The 15,159-nt window shown below is 41.6% G+C and overlaps 1 protein-coding gene across 3 annotated transcripts in view; it reads left to right on the top strand.

Moving 5' to 3' along the window:
• The window catches only part of U2AF2 (U2 small nuclear RNA auxiliary factor 2), a 25,790-nt gene that overhangs the window by 5,335 nt on the left and 5,296 nt on the right, over positions 1 to 15,159 (top strand). Inside the window, exons 3-8 of one of the 3 annotated variants that reach the window (XM_018559604.1) lie at positions 1,870 to 2,003; positions 3,110 to 3,213; positions 5,711 to 5,862; positions 6,996 to 7,112; positions 7,215 to 7,353; positions 7,698 to 7,777. In XM_018559604.1, the coding sequence (XP_018415106.1) occupies positions 1,870 to 2,003; positions 3,110 to 3,213; positions 5,711 to 5,862; positions 6,996 to 7,112; positions 7,215 to 7,353; positions 7,698 to 7,777 (726 nt within the window). Of the gene's footprint in view, positions 1 to 1,867; positions 2,004 to 3,109; positions 3,214 to 5,710; positions 5,863 to 6,995; positions 7,113 to 7,214; positions 7,354 to 7,697; positions 7,805 to 15,159 lie in introns of all 3 variants that reach the window. The other 2 variants (XM_018559603.1, XM_018559601.1) reach the window with 2 other exon arrangements.

Below are 15,159 nucleotides of genomic sequence, written 5' to 3'. Positions count from 1 at the left end.
GGTTTTCTGCCATTAACAGGCAACCTGTCCTAAGGTGAGAGCGCTCACTGGCTGTACTGTGTCTGTTTACAAGTAGTGTTTGGACTACAAACCCCTTCCCATCTCCTTGTCTCTATTACATAAGGCACGGGGTTTGTGCAGTTTACAAAAGATGGCTTGGAAAACTGATACTTTTGATACTTGAGTACATAGGAAGTTACAAGGGTGTTGCTTTTCTATCAGGATCCACAAGAAATCTATAATTGTACAAAATGCACTTTGACCGGAAAAGAGAACCAATGCAGCCACCACCTCAAAGGACTTCTAAGCTGCTAAAGGGGACATTTTTTTATTTTGGGTTTAGATTTACTTGCATACTCTGTTCCTATGACACGTACTGTATGTGGGGGTTCTTTCACATGTAATATCTTAATATCTAATAATATCTATAATGCAATATCTTATACATGGTGAAAAATGTGTAGTGACATTCACTTACCACTTCTGCAGATGCCCTGTGAATGGATGTTGTGCATGTTACTCTTCTTTTGGTCCTGAAAATGGCCCTTGCTGCAATAGGTGAAACAAAAAACTGTATTTACCTGAGTTTTAGGGCCGGTTCACACCACAAAGTCCGCATTCCAGTGCGTTCAGCCTCTGGAACGCAAGCCGGCCGGCTCCCTGCGTTTCAGGGCAGGAGGGGGCATCGCGGTGCATTGAAGTGAATGCCACCGCAGACACGCCCACACCTGGAACGCAGGCACATTAGTGCCTGTGTTCCGCTCCAGTGCGATCTGCAAAAATAGTGCAACAGCAAAAAGTTTCCCAGCACACTCACCAGCCAGCATGCAAAAATACTTGTCCACCGCTGAGGTTTAGATACACGTCTTCTGCAGAAAATGTGGAAGCCGCACCAAGGCACCTCTATATAGTGCGGTCCTAACTCTAAACTATGTTTAGACGGATATCTAAACCTCTGTTTTTAAACTTAGCGGTGAGAAGTATTTTTGCATGCTGGCTGGTGAGTGTGCTGGGAAACTTTTTGCTGTTGTACCGTATCAAGCCCTTCCATGTGGACCTTGCTGTAAAGCTGGTAACGAATTGATGAGTGCGTTTGCTATTTGTTTTGCTTGACTGCAAAAAATAGTGCTTGTGGTATTTTTGCAGATCGCACTGGACCTGAACGCAGGCACTGATGTGCCTGCGTTCAGGGTGCCGGCAATCGCACTACGCAGGGCGTGGCTGTGGTGCCATTGACCAATACACCGTCTCCCCCTGCATGCGCGGAGCTGGCCGGTGTGTGCTCCAGAGGCCGAACGCATACTTTGTGGTGTGAACCAGCCCTTGTACTTGTTTTCTTAATTGGTTGATGCATTTTCAAGGACTTTATTCAATTGACAAATGGGGAGAATGTGGGCCAGGCCATCAAAATGCAGCTTGTAGGTCTTTTTTCCTCCTTTGCACCACTGTATTTTGGTGAGGTGGAAAATTCAGTAGTGATTGTAATGATTCCCTTCCTAGTTGAGGAATCCCTCAAACCTGCCAATTATCTAGGAGCTAGCCATGGAAGGAAGATTTCCGGTTTCCTGCCTGTAATTTATTCTTGGTTGGGTGCACTGTGTATCTGAGTGGTAACTAATTTTGGCATGTGGATATAGTCGTTGTTACCATGTTTATTATGCAGAGAGCCAGTTCAGACGACAGCTACTGTGTATCTGATCTAATTACTTGAACTTGTTGCTTGTGGAAGACATTTAATTCTAATGGTCTTGGAAAATGAAATGCATTCCACAAGCAATAAGTCTTGGTAACCAGATCAGGAAGTTTTTCTAATGTTTAGTTTTTGCTATTATATTTTATATAAACCCATTCTCTTTTCTGAATGAAGAGCGGGACAAAGAGAACCGTCATCGAAAACGTAGTCACAGTCGCTCTAGAAGCAGAGACAGAAAACGGCGAAGTCGCAGTAGAGAAAGACGAGGAAGAGAACAGCGCAGTGGATCTAGGGATCGGAGGAGGCGAAGGTAAATGAATGTGATGTAAATGTGTGTAAAATACACCAGGAAAACAATCGGCTCTCCCAATAAAAAAAAATACATTGAGTGGCGATATCCTTTTAATATCCTCCACTGCTTTTGTTTAGTCAATTAATTAAATTACTATTGCCCCTGGTGTTATCTCCTAGCTAGATTTTTTTTTTTTATGACTGACGTTAAACTCAAGCGTTAAATCTTAAAAATGCATTCAAGTAGCTATAATTATTACCAAATATGTATCTTATTCGTGTATCACTTGGCTGTAGATCCTCAAATCATCTCTGAATTGGTGCTGACACTGTCCTTCCTTCTGGAGGGGAGCTACTTTTGTTCCCCATGGTCCCTGTCTGTGTTGTAAAGTAAGCCTTCGTTCCAAGTTCACTCCTGTGATGTACTACAATCTCATGTTTTAGTTTACTAATTTGTATTCAGATTGTAGTTTATCACAGGGCTACAATCTTTGATGGACTACAGATTGTAGTCCTGTAGTCATCAATATACTTCAATATTCATTGAAGTAAATGTCTATGGGGTGTAATAAGTCAGAAGTGATGTGTTGGAGCGGTGACTACTTTACAACACTCCTATCCAGTATAAAGCCATGCGAGGTGACTGTTGCTTTTATGATCAATGCAGCATCATGCTTTTGAAGTAAATATCTATGGGGTGTAATAAGTCAGAAGTGATGAGATTGGAGCGGTGACTAGTTTACAACACGCACACAGGGACCATGGGGAACACAAGTAACAGCCCTCCAGAAGGAAGGACAGTGTCGGTACCAGCTCAGAGATTTGATTATCTACAGCTGAGTGATACACATTGCCTACTTTTTACAAAAAAATTAGTTAAGGTACCTGAAAGCATTTTTAAGATATAGCTCCTGAGTGTAGTATCACTTTAACTGGTGGTATATCATACGTAGTAGTATATACAGCACATGTTCACTATTAATACTACAGTATACACTAGTGTTTTAAATCTACTGTGATTTAGTCATGTATATTTGTGGTTCCTTCTAAAGCATGTGATTTTTTTCTCTATAGATTACTAAATAATACTGTCGTCCCTCCGTCCCCCCCCCTTTCGTTTGGTAGCCGGTCCCCCAGGCATGAAAAGAAAAAGAAGATTCGCAAATATTGGGATGTACCTCCTCCAGGTTTTGAGCATATCACTCCTATCCAGTATAAAGCCATGCAAGGTGACTGTTGCTTTTATGATCAATGCAGCATCATGCTTTTCATGGAAGTAACTATCTAATGGGGTGTAATAAGTCAGTGATGTGTTGATTGTGCTTGTGGTCCCAGGTATCTGCAATCAGCAAGACATCAACAGATCTGGATGGTCAAATAGTGTAGTGATGTCATTGAATTTGTTTTCTTTCTGTACATGTTTAGGCACCAAGACTGATAAAATAAAAAATACCCGTACGAAGTAAATTGTGTTTGGGTTTAACGGGGAAATAAGTTTACTTGTGTGCACACTACAACAATAGTTGCAGCAATTTACACACTAGCAAAAAATTTTAACCTCCGTTTAGCACCTCCTAGCTTTAGAAATGTGTAATCATGGGTTATTTGCCAGCTATTGGTTCTATTGATTATAGATGCATTGTCCAGGCTGTGAAAAAAAAAGTAAAGATGTGACATGTTTGCAAGAATGGATGACCGAAATATTTCAGCAGCTCACAGTGCATGAGCCATATTGTCTTATACAAAAGTGGCCTCTTACCCCAACGTTTGCTGTGCTTGTACTACTGCCGTTTTTATTGTGGTCTGTACAATGCACCTCTGGGGGAAAATGTGGCATCTTGACAGCGCAACAATGCTCCATCAGTGGTGACATGGGGAAATATATGTAAAGGTCAGTTTGGATTCACAGCCAGGGTCTAAGCTTTTCATATCTGCAGAATAAGAGTTTAATTGCAATGTGCTAGAGATAAGCTTGCCTACTTGCATCATGTCACACTGGACAGTCATGTGTCTATAAATAGTTCATGACATTTAATCCACGTGTTCATTCTGTATTTCCTGTGAATACATCTATCAAATGCTCTTTAACTTGAGACATGTATATCATTAATCTACCAACTCTTTATATGATTTGTTATCCTTTTTTGCATTCTATTAGTATTGTGTTTGGCACACAAGCTCATCACAAAGCTCTGTTGCTAAATTAACAGATTATTTTGGCAAACTGCAGCCTTTAACAGGGAAGAGAATTGTATATGGTCTTAAAGAACCAAACACTATGCCCAGTTAGTAATAATGAGCATGGCTTCTACACATAGTGAAGGGTGGGTAGCAGTGCATATGGTTGTGGCTTGCAGCACTTCAGTAAGAGAAGGTGGTATTCAACAAATCTTATTTTCAGGATCTGAGTTTAGCAGTTGTGGTGAAGCTAAAAATTGCTGTTGTACGAATCTCGAACTAAGATTTTTGGAGATGGTCACATCCTGAGTGAAGTAAATTTATATGTAATGTCTTTATTAAACTCAAGTTGTAGCATTTAGCATAATTTGATTATAAATTGATACTCAGCAGGCATGTGTATAAATCGAAGTAAAACTTTAAAGATGTGACTTAGTTGGTGTCATCCTAATGGAGAACCAGAGTCTTTGTACTGTTGTAAGAGGCATGGACACTAGATATTTTTTAGGAATGCTGTGCTACAGTGGCTGCACAAAGATGCTGACCAGGATAGTTATTCACACATTAATTTCTATACCCAAGAACCGTACATCCAGCATTTGAGGCTGTCGGACGGTGTGTACTGTGGTTCCACTTGTGGGCTGATTAATCACAGTATAGTGATGTAGCAGCTGGTGGGAGGAACCCCGTAATGGGAGACAATAGGGCAGGTAGGAGGAAGTGTTGAATAGCCGTGGCCCAGTAACTGCAAGAGCAAAGACTTTACTTGCTGCCCACCGGAATGGTGGGTGGTGGCAGAGTTATTAAAGTGGTAACACATTATGGCAGACTGACCTTGCAGGTTATCTCCAACACTGCAAAATCTGCGCTCTCTGCCATTCCATCTTTTTTAGTTTTCTTCTGGGTTTGGTGTCTTTGGCCTCTTGATTGCTTGGCCTGGGAGTTGCTTTATCTTGGCAAAGAACCTTACCGACGCTGTGTGGCTAAGTGTACAAAATTGCTGACGTACAGAGTCTCTTTCATAAAAATCTTTCTTGCCAGGTTTTTTTTTTTTGTTTAATGTATCATAACTTCTGCTATAGTCGGGACTTGTCTTGCCTGCTGGATTGCTTCTACCTGGTTACAAAAAAATCATTCTAGCACCATTAGTTGACTGCAATGCTAATCACCCAGCACTCTGCTTATGTGATCCAACAGGGCGTATAGGTCCCTGAAGCAGCATTGCCTGGCAGCTTTGTTTCATCATTATGAGGGACTCGTTCGTAAAGAGTGAAAAACTAAAAAAAACTGCTGGTTATAAGCTGGATTCGTGCCTGTCCTGGTGCAGCCCTTAACACAATGCACATTAATGTGCATAGATTAGAAACAGTGTGAATGGGCCCCAGGTTAGTGTTGTTGCCACAGTTAGTGTTAAGGCAAGGGATGACAAAATTTAATGGGTGTCATAATTTATTTAACTGTTGGTTACAATTGTTTGTTCATGTTAAGCTGCATTGTGAACATTGACTGTTTAATTTTTTTAATTTTTTCCCCCCACAAAATAAACAGCTGCTGGTCAGATTCCTGCTACAGCTCTCCTTCCAACAATGACACCTGATGGACTTGCTGTTACACCCACACCTGTGCCTGTTGTGGGAAGCCAGATGACCAGACAGGCCCGTCGACTTTATGTTGGAAATATTCCCTTCGGAATAACAGAGGTACTGAGGCTTACTGCGCTAACACCTATAGTTCCACAAACGTTCCCTTTTATCAGTTTCAATTGGCCTTTTTACTTTAGCTAGCCTTGCGTACAGGCTATCCACTCTTAACATTCCCTGGTGGACCTCTACCAGTACTACATAAACTAATCACTTTTCTGCTCTTTACTGGAGCGGAAAATTGCTACTCAAATGGGTAAGCGCTGCTTGGTTTCGTGGAAGGTGTTTTTAATGGCTGCCTGCACCTACACTATTAGCAGTAGTTTAATAGGTAAAGTATTCCTGCACAAGCTGTTATGTAGCTCTACAAGTCTCCTAGTGGGTTTGTTTTAAAACATCACTTGAGTCGTGAAGGAAAATGAGATCGTCTAATAGATCCTGGATTGGACAGACCAGATCATTTTTCATTATAAGTTGGTATCGACCTGCAGTGAAAAAACTCAAAACATTGATGTAAGTATTTATGAAGAATGTGTAATGTGGTGGGACCCCAAAGGGAATGCGGCTACATTAGTTTGTACATTTTTTTTTTTTTTGTACTAATAGAATAGTACCACTCTTACGGTGCACCTTTTATTTTTGTGGATCTGCAACAGATCTTTTTAATGCCAGTTACATTGTCTAACCATGTACTAAGCATTTGGAAAAATGTTTACGTTCTCTGCAAGAAGGGACTGCTTGCAATTAAGCTAAAGGTTTCCTCGTTTTATTTGCAAAATATGGGTCTCAGTGTTTACTCTTTTTACTTCTGGAAATGGTAACATTATTACAGACTTCAAAGGGAAGATGTACCAAATGGCCCTGCAATCTTGTAATGCCTTTGTTTCAAAGTTTGACCAAATAACGCTGCAGTTAGTTTGGTGTTTGCAGAAATTGGTTGTTAGTTTATAAAACCTTTTTTTCCTTACGCAAACTTTGAATAAAACCCTTTTCTATTTTGAAAAAACAAGATCAAAAAGTTGTTTCCATTTCTTTTTAAAGTGAAAATTGTGGGGCTGAAATCCCTTCGTAGCAATATAAGTTTGCTACCATCATGCAAGGCAAGTAGGACATTCTAGATCTTACAAATGCTATCTACTTTTATTGTCCGCAAATAAATCGGACGACCTATCTTTTATGTTTTTCCCTTACAGGAAGCTATGATGGACTTCTTTAATGCTCAAATGCGCCTAGGTGGATTAACACAAGCACCTGGAAACCCTGTCCTTGCAGTGCAGATCAACCAAGACAAAAACTTTGCTTTCTTGGAGGTAAGTGTCTGCGTCTATACTAAGGGGGGAAAAAAAGTTGCGCTCCCACCCAGAATTGTAAGTGTTAAATTAAAATGTGTCATCTGTTTCTTTTCTGTGCAGTTCCGATCTGTTGATGAGACCACACAGGCAATGGCATTCGACGGCATAATTTTCCAAGGCCAGTCATTAAAGATCCGCCGTCCCCATGATTACCAACCTTTGCCTGGCATGTCTGAAAATCCGTCTGTGTATGTGCCAGGTAAGACTTGGTGTTGCTTGTCTGTAATAAAAATCTTGTACTAGTGTGAACATTTGTTACATCTCAATTTCCCCATTTTTAATCTGTTAAACTTCAGTTTGCTTTAGCACAGTACTTCTGTAGCAGTCAATGATCATTTGGTTAATTTTTAGGCATTGAGCAATAACAGTGTTTATTTTCTGCCAGAGCACAGGGAATATTTTATTACAGAGTTTGCAGTTCCTTCCAGGACTTCTGAACTGACAAAAGCCATAGCTGGAAAATGTCCTTTGTGTAAAAGAGAATGGATCTTGCGCCATATTAAGTGGGTTTTTTCTCTCCAAATATCATTCCTTTTTTAACAGGGGTGGTATCCACCGTTGTTCCAGACTCTGCACACAAGCTATTCATTGGAGGTTTACCCAACTATCTGAATGATGACCAGGTAACCATGGCGTCATTAAGCCTATGGGTTGGTAATTTCAGGCTTACTTATTTGTTGTTTTTCATACGTGGGAATGTTTTGAATTTGGCGGCCTTTTCCCAATCACTGTGGTCCAGATCTGAAGGTGACCACTTTAATGATAAGTGTTCCATCTCATCTGACTTCTCTATTGGCTTGCTATTATAGAAGTCATAAAGCAGAATGGACACAACTCCACAGGAGTTACCTGCATAACTAGTAAACAGTAGCAATATGCCACATTTTATGTACTGTTTCTACTGTTTGTTAAGGGTTTGGGTTTCCAGTGCAAAAAGGGGCACTTCATTTCCAAATTTTTTTGGGTGGGTGTGTAAACTAATGATTTATTTTTGCAGCAAAGTATTTAAAATGTGCATTTAATAAGGCTCCGTTCACATATTAGAAGTTTTTGCACTAAAAATATTTCCAATGTGTTCATAAAACGTGGTGGCCCCCTTAGTATGAAAACGCATGCAAAAAAGTCCAGGCGCGGTTTACTGGGCGGATTCCTTACGGTTCTGCTATTATCGCAAACGCGCGGAATCTGTATGCATATTTGCGCTTTTTCATGCCACGTGGAAAATGCTACTGCTATATGTGAATGGAGCCTAAGATGTAGCTAGTTACAAAATGTAAGTGTATTTTAACTCCAATCTTTTTCTCAGTATGTCATCAGGTCTCACTGTATACAGTTGCCTTTAGAAAATCGTTTTTGTGGATCTTTTGCAGAGTTTCTTACCTGGAGATCCTGCCAGTAACAGCACTTCCTATTGTGGGCTGACAGTGCTAAGCCGCTGTTGCCAGGCTTCTGTGTAGAAGCCTTTGGTTAGCTGTAAGGTGGTCTGTTAGACAGCCTCACCTCCAACTGAACGATTGCAAGCTGGTAGGATATCCAGGTAAAAAAATATTTGCACCATCTTCCCAAGAAAGGTCTGCTTAATAAGGTTATACAGTGATGCATGATTCCAAACCTACTGGAAAATAGATTTAGTATTATCATGCACTTTAATGGCTCTGGTCATTTCCCAGTCCACCATGCAGTAGTAATATTAGCCACAACATGCAGTAGTAATATTAGCCATATACACGTGCTGCTTGTTTACCAATGGGATGTCCGTGTCTCTTGTAAGCAATGTTTGCAGAATTGTATATATTTTTTTCTGATGCCTACCATTTAACACTTCCTAACTTGCTTCTAGCACTAAGTATTTTATTATAGTATAATTCATAGAGCCAGCTTTGAGCACTCATATAATACAAGTTATTCAGGTCTGAGCAGAATGGGGACGGTTTGTCCTTGATCTGCTTGGATAGAGTGCGGGAGGGGCATCAGTGGTCTAATAGACCCCTGATGCCTCCATAAAGGGCATCTGTCACTTCATATATGCTATCACATGGGGAGCTTATCATACCTTTGTGATAGCAATAGTTAAGTGGAAAAAACATAACTTTTTTGGGTTTAAAAAAAAAATTTAAGTATAAGCCCCCCACGCACATATGAACAGAAAAATAGGCTTTGGGTGTGCATGAATACAAAAACAATTGCGCCACACTTGAGTATCCCTGCACACATCGGAGTGAGAGGAATAATTCCAGGGCCATCTACAATTAACTCTTAATTTGATGAGCTGTAGAGGTTTTTTGACTTATTTGGTGTCTGTTTACTTGACACAGCTCTTATCTGTAAAGAAAATTTTAAAAATTCTATTTTTTGGGTTCACAAAGTGCATTTTCATGTGAAAAATGAAGAGAAGAAAAAAAGTTCCAGCAGAAATAAGTTACCTGCGCCCAGATAATGCACACAAGCGGTAAAATAGGATTTGTGTACTCTCCATAAAATCCCTTTCTTGGAGGTCATTGAGTTATATGAAATCTAATTTTTGGGTTATACTGCCGTCTGCAGAAGGATTAGACGTTGGCAAACAAACTGAAGGCTAGCCTTGGATAACCTCTCACTCTACCAGCATTCCGTTTTGTAGCAAAGCAGAACTGAGAGCATAATCTTTAACAGAAGGGTGGGGCTTTTGTCCCTCAACAGACTGCAAAAAGAGTATTTTACAGTACATAAAGAAAATTGGAGTTTTGTGCTCACTGTAAAATACTTTTTTTGCAGTCAGTTGAGGGACACGGCTAGTATATCCTTCAGGACGTCTAAATTCAGTCCAACTGATGGACAGACAGTTTTATCCTGGGCTGGGTACAGCAAACAAATGTGGACAGGTCCAGGAAAAACAGGGGACTGCCTGCAGTTTGAAGAGCTGCTTAAAGTACCGTATACCCAAAACTAGCAGCATATATGAGCTTCACCATCCAGCTGCTAGAACTTAAGGACACTACAAGACGAGCAGGTGGCCGGCTCACAAATCAGAAAACCCTAGCCAGAGAAATGGGAGATGAAAGGCAGAGACTAGGTTGGGTAAGAAGTTCTAGGTCTCAACACCACCTTGTCCCTATCTAGCAGATTCCTGACAGAATAAGGCTGCCATTTCAGTCACCTTACAAAGCTAATGGCTGCAGGGAATAGCTTTTTGTGGGTGAGAGTAGAAAGTATCATCTCTGTAATGGGTTATGACCATTTTTTTTTGGAGTGCAGATAAAACCAGCTTCAGATGCCATGACGAGGAAATAAACATGGAGAGCTACATGGGAAAACTTCCCTGTACAAAAGTCTAAATGCGTAAGGATCCAATGGTTTCTGAAACAAGACAGCAAGAGCAGAAACCTTACGTTTGATAGTGCTGACAGCCCAACACCAGTCCAGACCCAACTATAGGAAAGAGAATTTGTCCCACAGTAGGTTTACTAAGATGGAAGCCCTGATACTCTCACCAGGGAAGTATGCCTGATTGACCCGGTGGGGGGTGGGAGGGAGTAGCCTGCCTTGCTTTTTAAAATCGTTCGTTCCAAATTCAGAAAAGTTTCTGCTAACACCTAGGCATCAGCAGGATGGCAAATCTGTGTTGTCTGTCTCAAGATCGGAGCCCACAGTGTGTCCACTAGGAGTCTTATCTGGTTGGAGTACTGCATCTGCCTGGGTCAATCCAAAGCACAGTATCGCCAGAATTCCTCAATCTTGATCTGCGCAACAAGACATAGGTCCTGGTGGAGGAAAGGCCTAAAAATCAAGGTGTACTGATTCCATGGGGCTTTCAGGGCATCCTTTTCTTAAGATGCCTTACAATTATCTGCAGATTTTTGTCTGCAATCGCATTTCCGTCCAAAAATCTGCCAGTTGATGTGAAGTGCACGACCACAATTACTGTAAAACTGGCAGATTTTTGCCTTTCAAGCAGGCTAGAAAATTTTGTCTAGTTGGATGAAAATCGACGGGTTAGTGACGTTTTTGTACAACAAAAAATCTCAAGATGAAAACTGCACATGCTCATACAAATCTGTTCTTTCGATCGAAAATCGGCCAGTTAGTGGTGCTGACGAACATTAATTTCTCACTACATTGGTCTGTGCATGATGGGCTGTTTGAACGAGGGTGAGACGTCTGGACAAAAAAATGTTGTACAATGGTTGTAAGGTGTATGGCTACCTTTTTTTAGGCTAGAGGATTTCTGTACCTGTAGACAAATCTGTCCAGTTTCTACCTGCCAATTTTATACACCTGATATGTAAACAGCTGACATGGCTGGAAGATTACGTTCCGCTCTACCACTCTTGCCTTAGCGTGACTTCTGGTTCCTCCCTGACGGTTGATGTTTGCCACTACTGTGGTCTCTGACTGGACTATCCTAATGGAGGGTCATCAAATTCAATTTTGCAGATATGGCCCAATTTTCTGAGGTTCAGACTTGCTCAGGAGACAAGATTCATCTAAGTTTCCTGCTTTTGAAAGGCTACTCCGGACTCCTCCCTGCTTAACAGACTGGCATCTGTTGTGCTGATTTTTCAGAAGATGGAATGAAGGCCTTGCCAGATTACTTGGCTACCAAGACGGTGACAACCTGGTCCTTGGTGCCAACAGGTCTGTCCAGGGACTGGGCTGACTTGTCAGATGACGGAACGTTGTGTGTAGAGGTCTGGAGGGAAACTGGGCAAATGAGACTGCTTGCCAAGTCATGGGTTTGATGGTAGCCTTGTACAAGGCATAGTTGCGATAACTTCTAGACTGGAGAGCACAAACCTGGGATTGGAGAGTTTGACGTTTCTTCTGAGAGACCAACTGAGCTGTGACTAGGACTGGACACTAGATACTCCAAATTGTGGATTGGTTCCAACAACAATTTCTGAAGCTCAACATCCAACTAAGTCCTTGTAATATCTGGATGGTCAAGGCCACATTGTATGACAGCACTGACTTCCCCCTCAGCAGGAGGTCTTCTAAGTGTCCTACAGAGGAAGTCACAAGAACGTAGCAGGGCTAGTACAGAGGTCACCAACTTGGTGAACACCCGAAGAGCATATGAATGGCAGGGCTTCAAACGGAGTGCAGGAAACTGTAAAGATGGAGACCTTAATGTACGCATAATTGGATGTCCACAGAGGTCAGTCTCCCTGGTGAAGGAAGGCAATGATGGACCTGGTGGATTCCATGTAAAATTTCTCAACCTGAATGCAGGCAATCTGTGCTTTGAGATCCAAGATGGGGCTGATGCCCCATCTTAGATCTCAAATCTTTGGTTTTGGGAATACTGAACAGGTTGGAGTAAAACCTCTGAAACTGTTCTGCCACAGGCATTGGGACAATGTCATTTTGATCCAAAAGACTCCATGAAGATCTGCAAATTTGTGCAGCGGTAAAGGAAGATTTGGAGGTAAGAAACCAAGGGTGAAGGAATTGAGACTAGCTTGTAGCCCCTGGGAATCACCCATGCACCTAAGCATCTGGGATGCAAGCTGTCCAAGTGTTTGCAAAGGTAAGCAAGTGTCCCTTAACTTTGGAAAGTGGGGGGGGGGGGGGGGAGTTTACCTTCATACAGAGAAAAGTTTGACTGGCTTTGAGCCTCAGGCCCTTCGGGCGGACTGAAGGCCAAGTTAAGTAGGTCTGGACATGGGTTTTTCAGGAATGGTGTTGCAAACTATTTTTCTTACCGTCCAACCAGGAATAAATCTTCCGAATCTATGCTCTGGCCTTAGATTGCCAAAGGATGGGCGGATTCTAGCTGACCATCACAACTGACATCTCCGCAAGGGCATAGTCCTCCTAATATATTTTGTATTTCCCATAACGTCTTCCAGGACAGCATCACGAGATGGAATCTCCTCATGCTGTCCTGGAAGACTAATGGAAATAGAGTTACCGGTAAGCCCTAACTCTGAATTTTTATTAATGGCGTTTAGACCAGTTGGCCATAGTTTGCAACGATGGGGTGCAGGGCCTGCCAGTAAGCAGAGTTCTGCAGAGGGTTTAGTCATAGTTTTAGTTCTTTAAAGAAAGGTGCATTCTCTGCCAGTATGCCAGTACGCCGGTTTAGGCAGGACACTGCTGGACCCTCATTTGGGGGGTAAACCACTTGGTACAAAATCTTCCCCAAATGTTCTTTTGTGGCCTTTTAGGGCTTTAAAAGAAACGGCACTGGTAGAAGCAACAGGCTGATCCTCTCATTTGAGTGGCTCACTACATTGATAAGGGGAAAAACAGTCTTCTAACCTTTTTGTAGTTATAGCAGTAGACGGTGACTCCTCAGGGGCAAGCCTATTGCTCAAACTGGAAAGAGTTTAGAGTCTCTTCAGCTGATGGCTCAGAAGCTGCCAAGTAGGTAAATCATACATTTTGCAGCTGAGTGGAGGTAAGACGGTCTAAATGTTGCGTACATGGCCATAGCCTCAAGTACCCAATTAAAACTGGGACCGAATGTAGTAGATGATGGCTTCATTCTTAAGGGCACACAGAGACCTAAGTAAAAGTTGCTCCTGATGCTTGGCTCAACCAGTCTACTATCTTTAGAAGCAGCACAGTTACTGAGGCAATGGTAGTGGCTCTGGACCTGGAAAGCGCTTTGTGGCTAACTTTTACTAGAATAGAGTTTGAGAATCGCCCTAAGTGGAACCCGGTGCCCAAAGGTCACTTCCAAGCTATCCCCGCTGTGTCCAGCTGAGGTGCTCCAGTACTTAGGCAGAGGACGGCTGCATCGACAAGCTGCAGTTGGGAGTTGCTCGCTCTAGCAGTGATTTGTGGAGTCTTGATGAAAGAAAAAGTAACGTACTAGCAAAAATGAAGGCACCAAAGATGCCCGTCCTCCTAAGGCGATGGCAAAACTGAGGCATGCTTGTAGTTGGAGTGGTTATTCTTAGGTTAGACTTCCTGCATCTCTCAATGGACAAGAAATAAAAACACTTTAGAACAAGCCTTCATTAATCTGAGGGGAATTTATCAAAACGGGAGCTTTCCTCATTGGGCAACTGCCATCAAGAAACTGATATACCAAGGCTACATACCTGCACCTCAATTTTGCAACTTCTCTCTTTTGGTGTATGTAAACCTAAATGGTTTTACTAACTTTGATAGGATAGGGAAATGTTGGGCTACATTTACACTAGGTGTGAATGTGCGTTTAGTGATTCCTGCCACCCATTCAAGTTAACAATTGGGTGACAGCGGCTGCATTTGAAGTTGGCATGCCGCCAGCACTCCGCATGTAACTGTGATACAATTGCATGCAGTTAGGAGTAGATCACTATCCCTGGATGCATAACGCAGGTTTGCAAAAGGGTTGCGTTAACTTTCTAGATATGATTTTCTGTAGTCTATGAATTTTTTATTTTTTCCTTTGTTGCTCTTGCATCTTGAAATCAGAACATGAAGCTTTGTCACTTTGGGAAAAGGTCATTTTTGCATTATGAATGTAAAAGATATTTGAGCTAGGCGTTTTTCTTTCTCGCTTTTAATCCTTTAAATACATTCATGGGATTTCTCTACTGGACGTATACATCTTTTTGTGGTCTTGTAGACTCATTTGTCTCAGAAGCATTTTTCTCCACTTTCATTTAGCCGGTTTGGTAGTATTCTTTACCCCCTTAGCAGGTGCCTAATGTTTACTGTGTGTATATATATAATGCATTTATACCTGAATGTAAACGATGGGCCTTTACCATTCGTATACAAGTTTTTTTTTTTTGTTTCAGGATTTTCAGTTTTACTTTAATACAGGTTTTGTGCTTAAAATTTTTAAAGTGTACCTATATTGGGAATGGGGGGAGGTCATCAGTTAAACCTAGTGCTGAATGGGCACTGCCAAGTTCCAGAACTTCTGGTATTGGTGAAGTGCTAATTCCAACTGTCTGACATTCTGTACTTAGGCTTTTACAAAAAGTAGATGTGTGCTCTCTAATTGGTTTTGTTTGGAATTGCAATTGGTGTGTCTTTTTGAACCAGTACAAATTATTATTTTTTTTTTTTCTCCTGTACAGTTTAC

This window comes from Nanorana parkeri, unplaced genomic scaffold (assembly GCF_000935625.1).
Source record: "Nanorana parkeri isolate BGI_ZX_2015 unplaced genomic scaffold, ASM93562v1 scaffold405, whole genome shotgun sequence".
Lineage (NCBI taxonomy): Eukaryota > Metazoa > Chordata > Amphibia > Anura > Dicroglossidae > Nanorana > Nanorana parkeri.
This window is presented reverse-complemented; position numbering and strand designations above follow the sequence as displayed.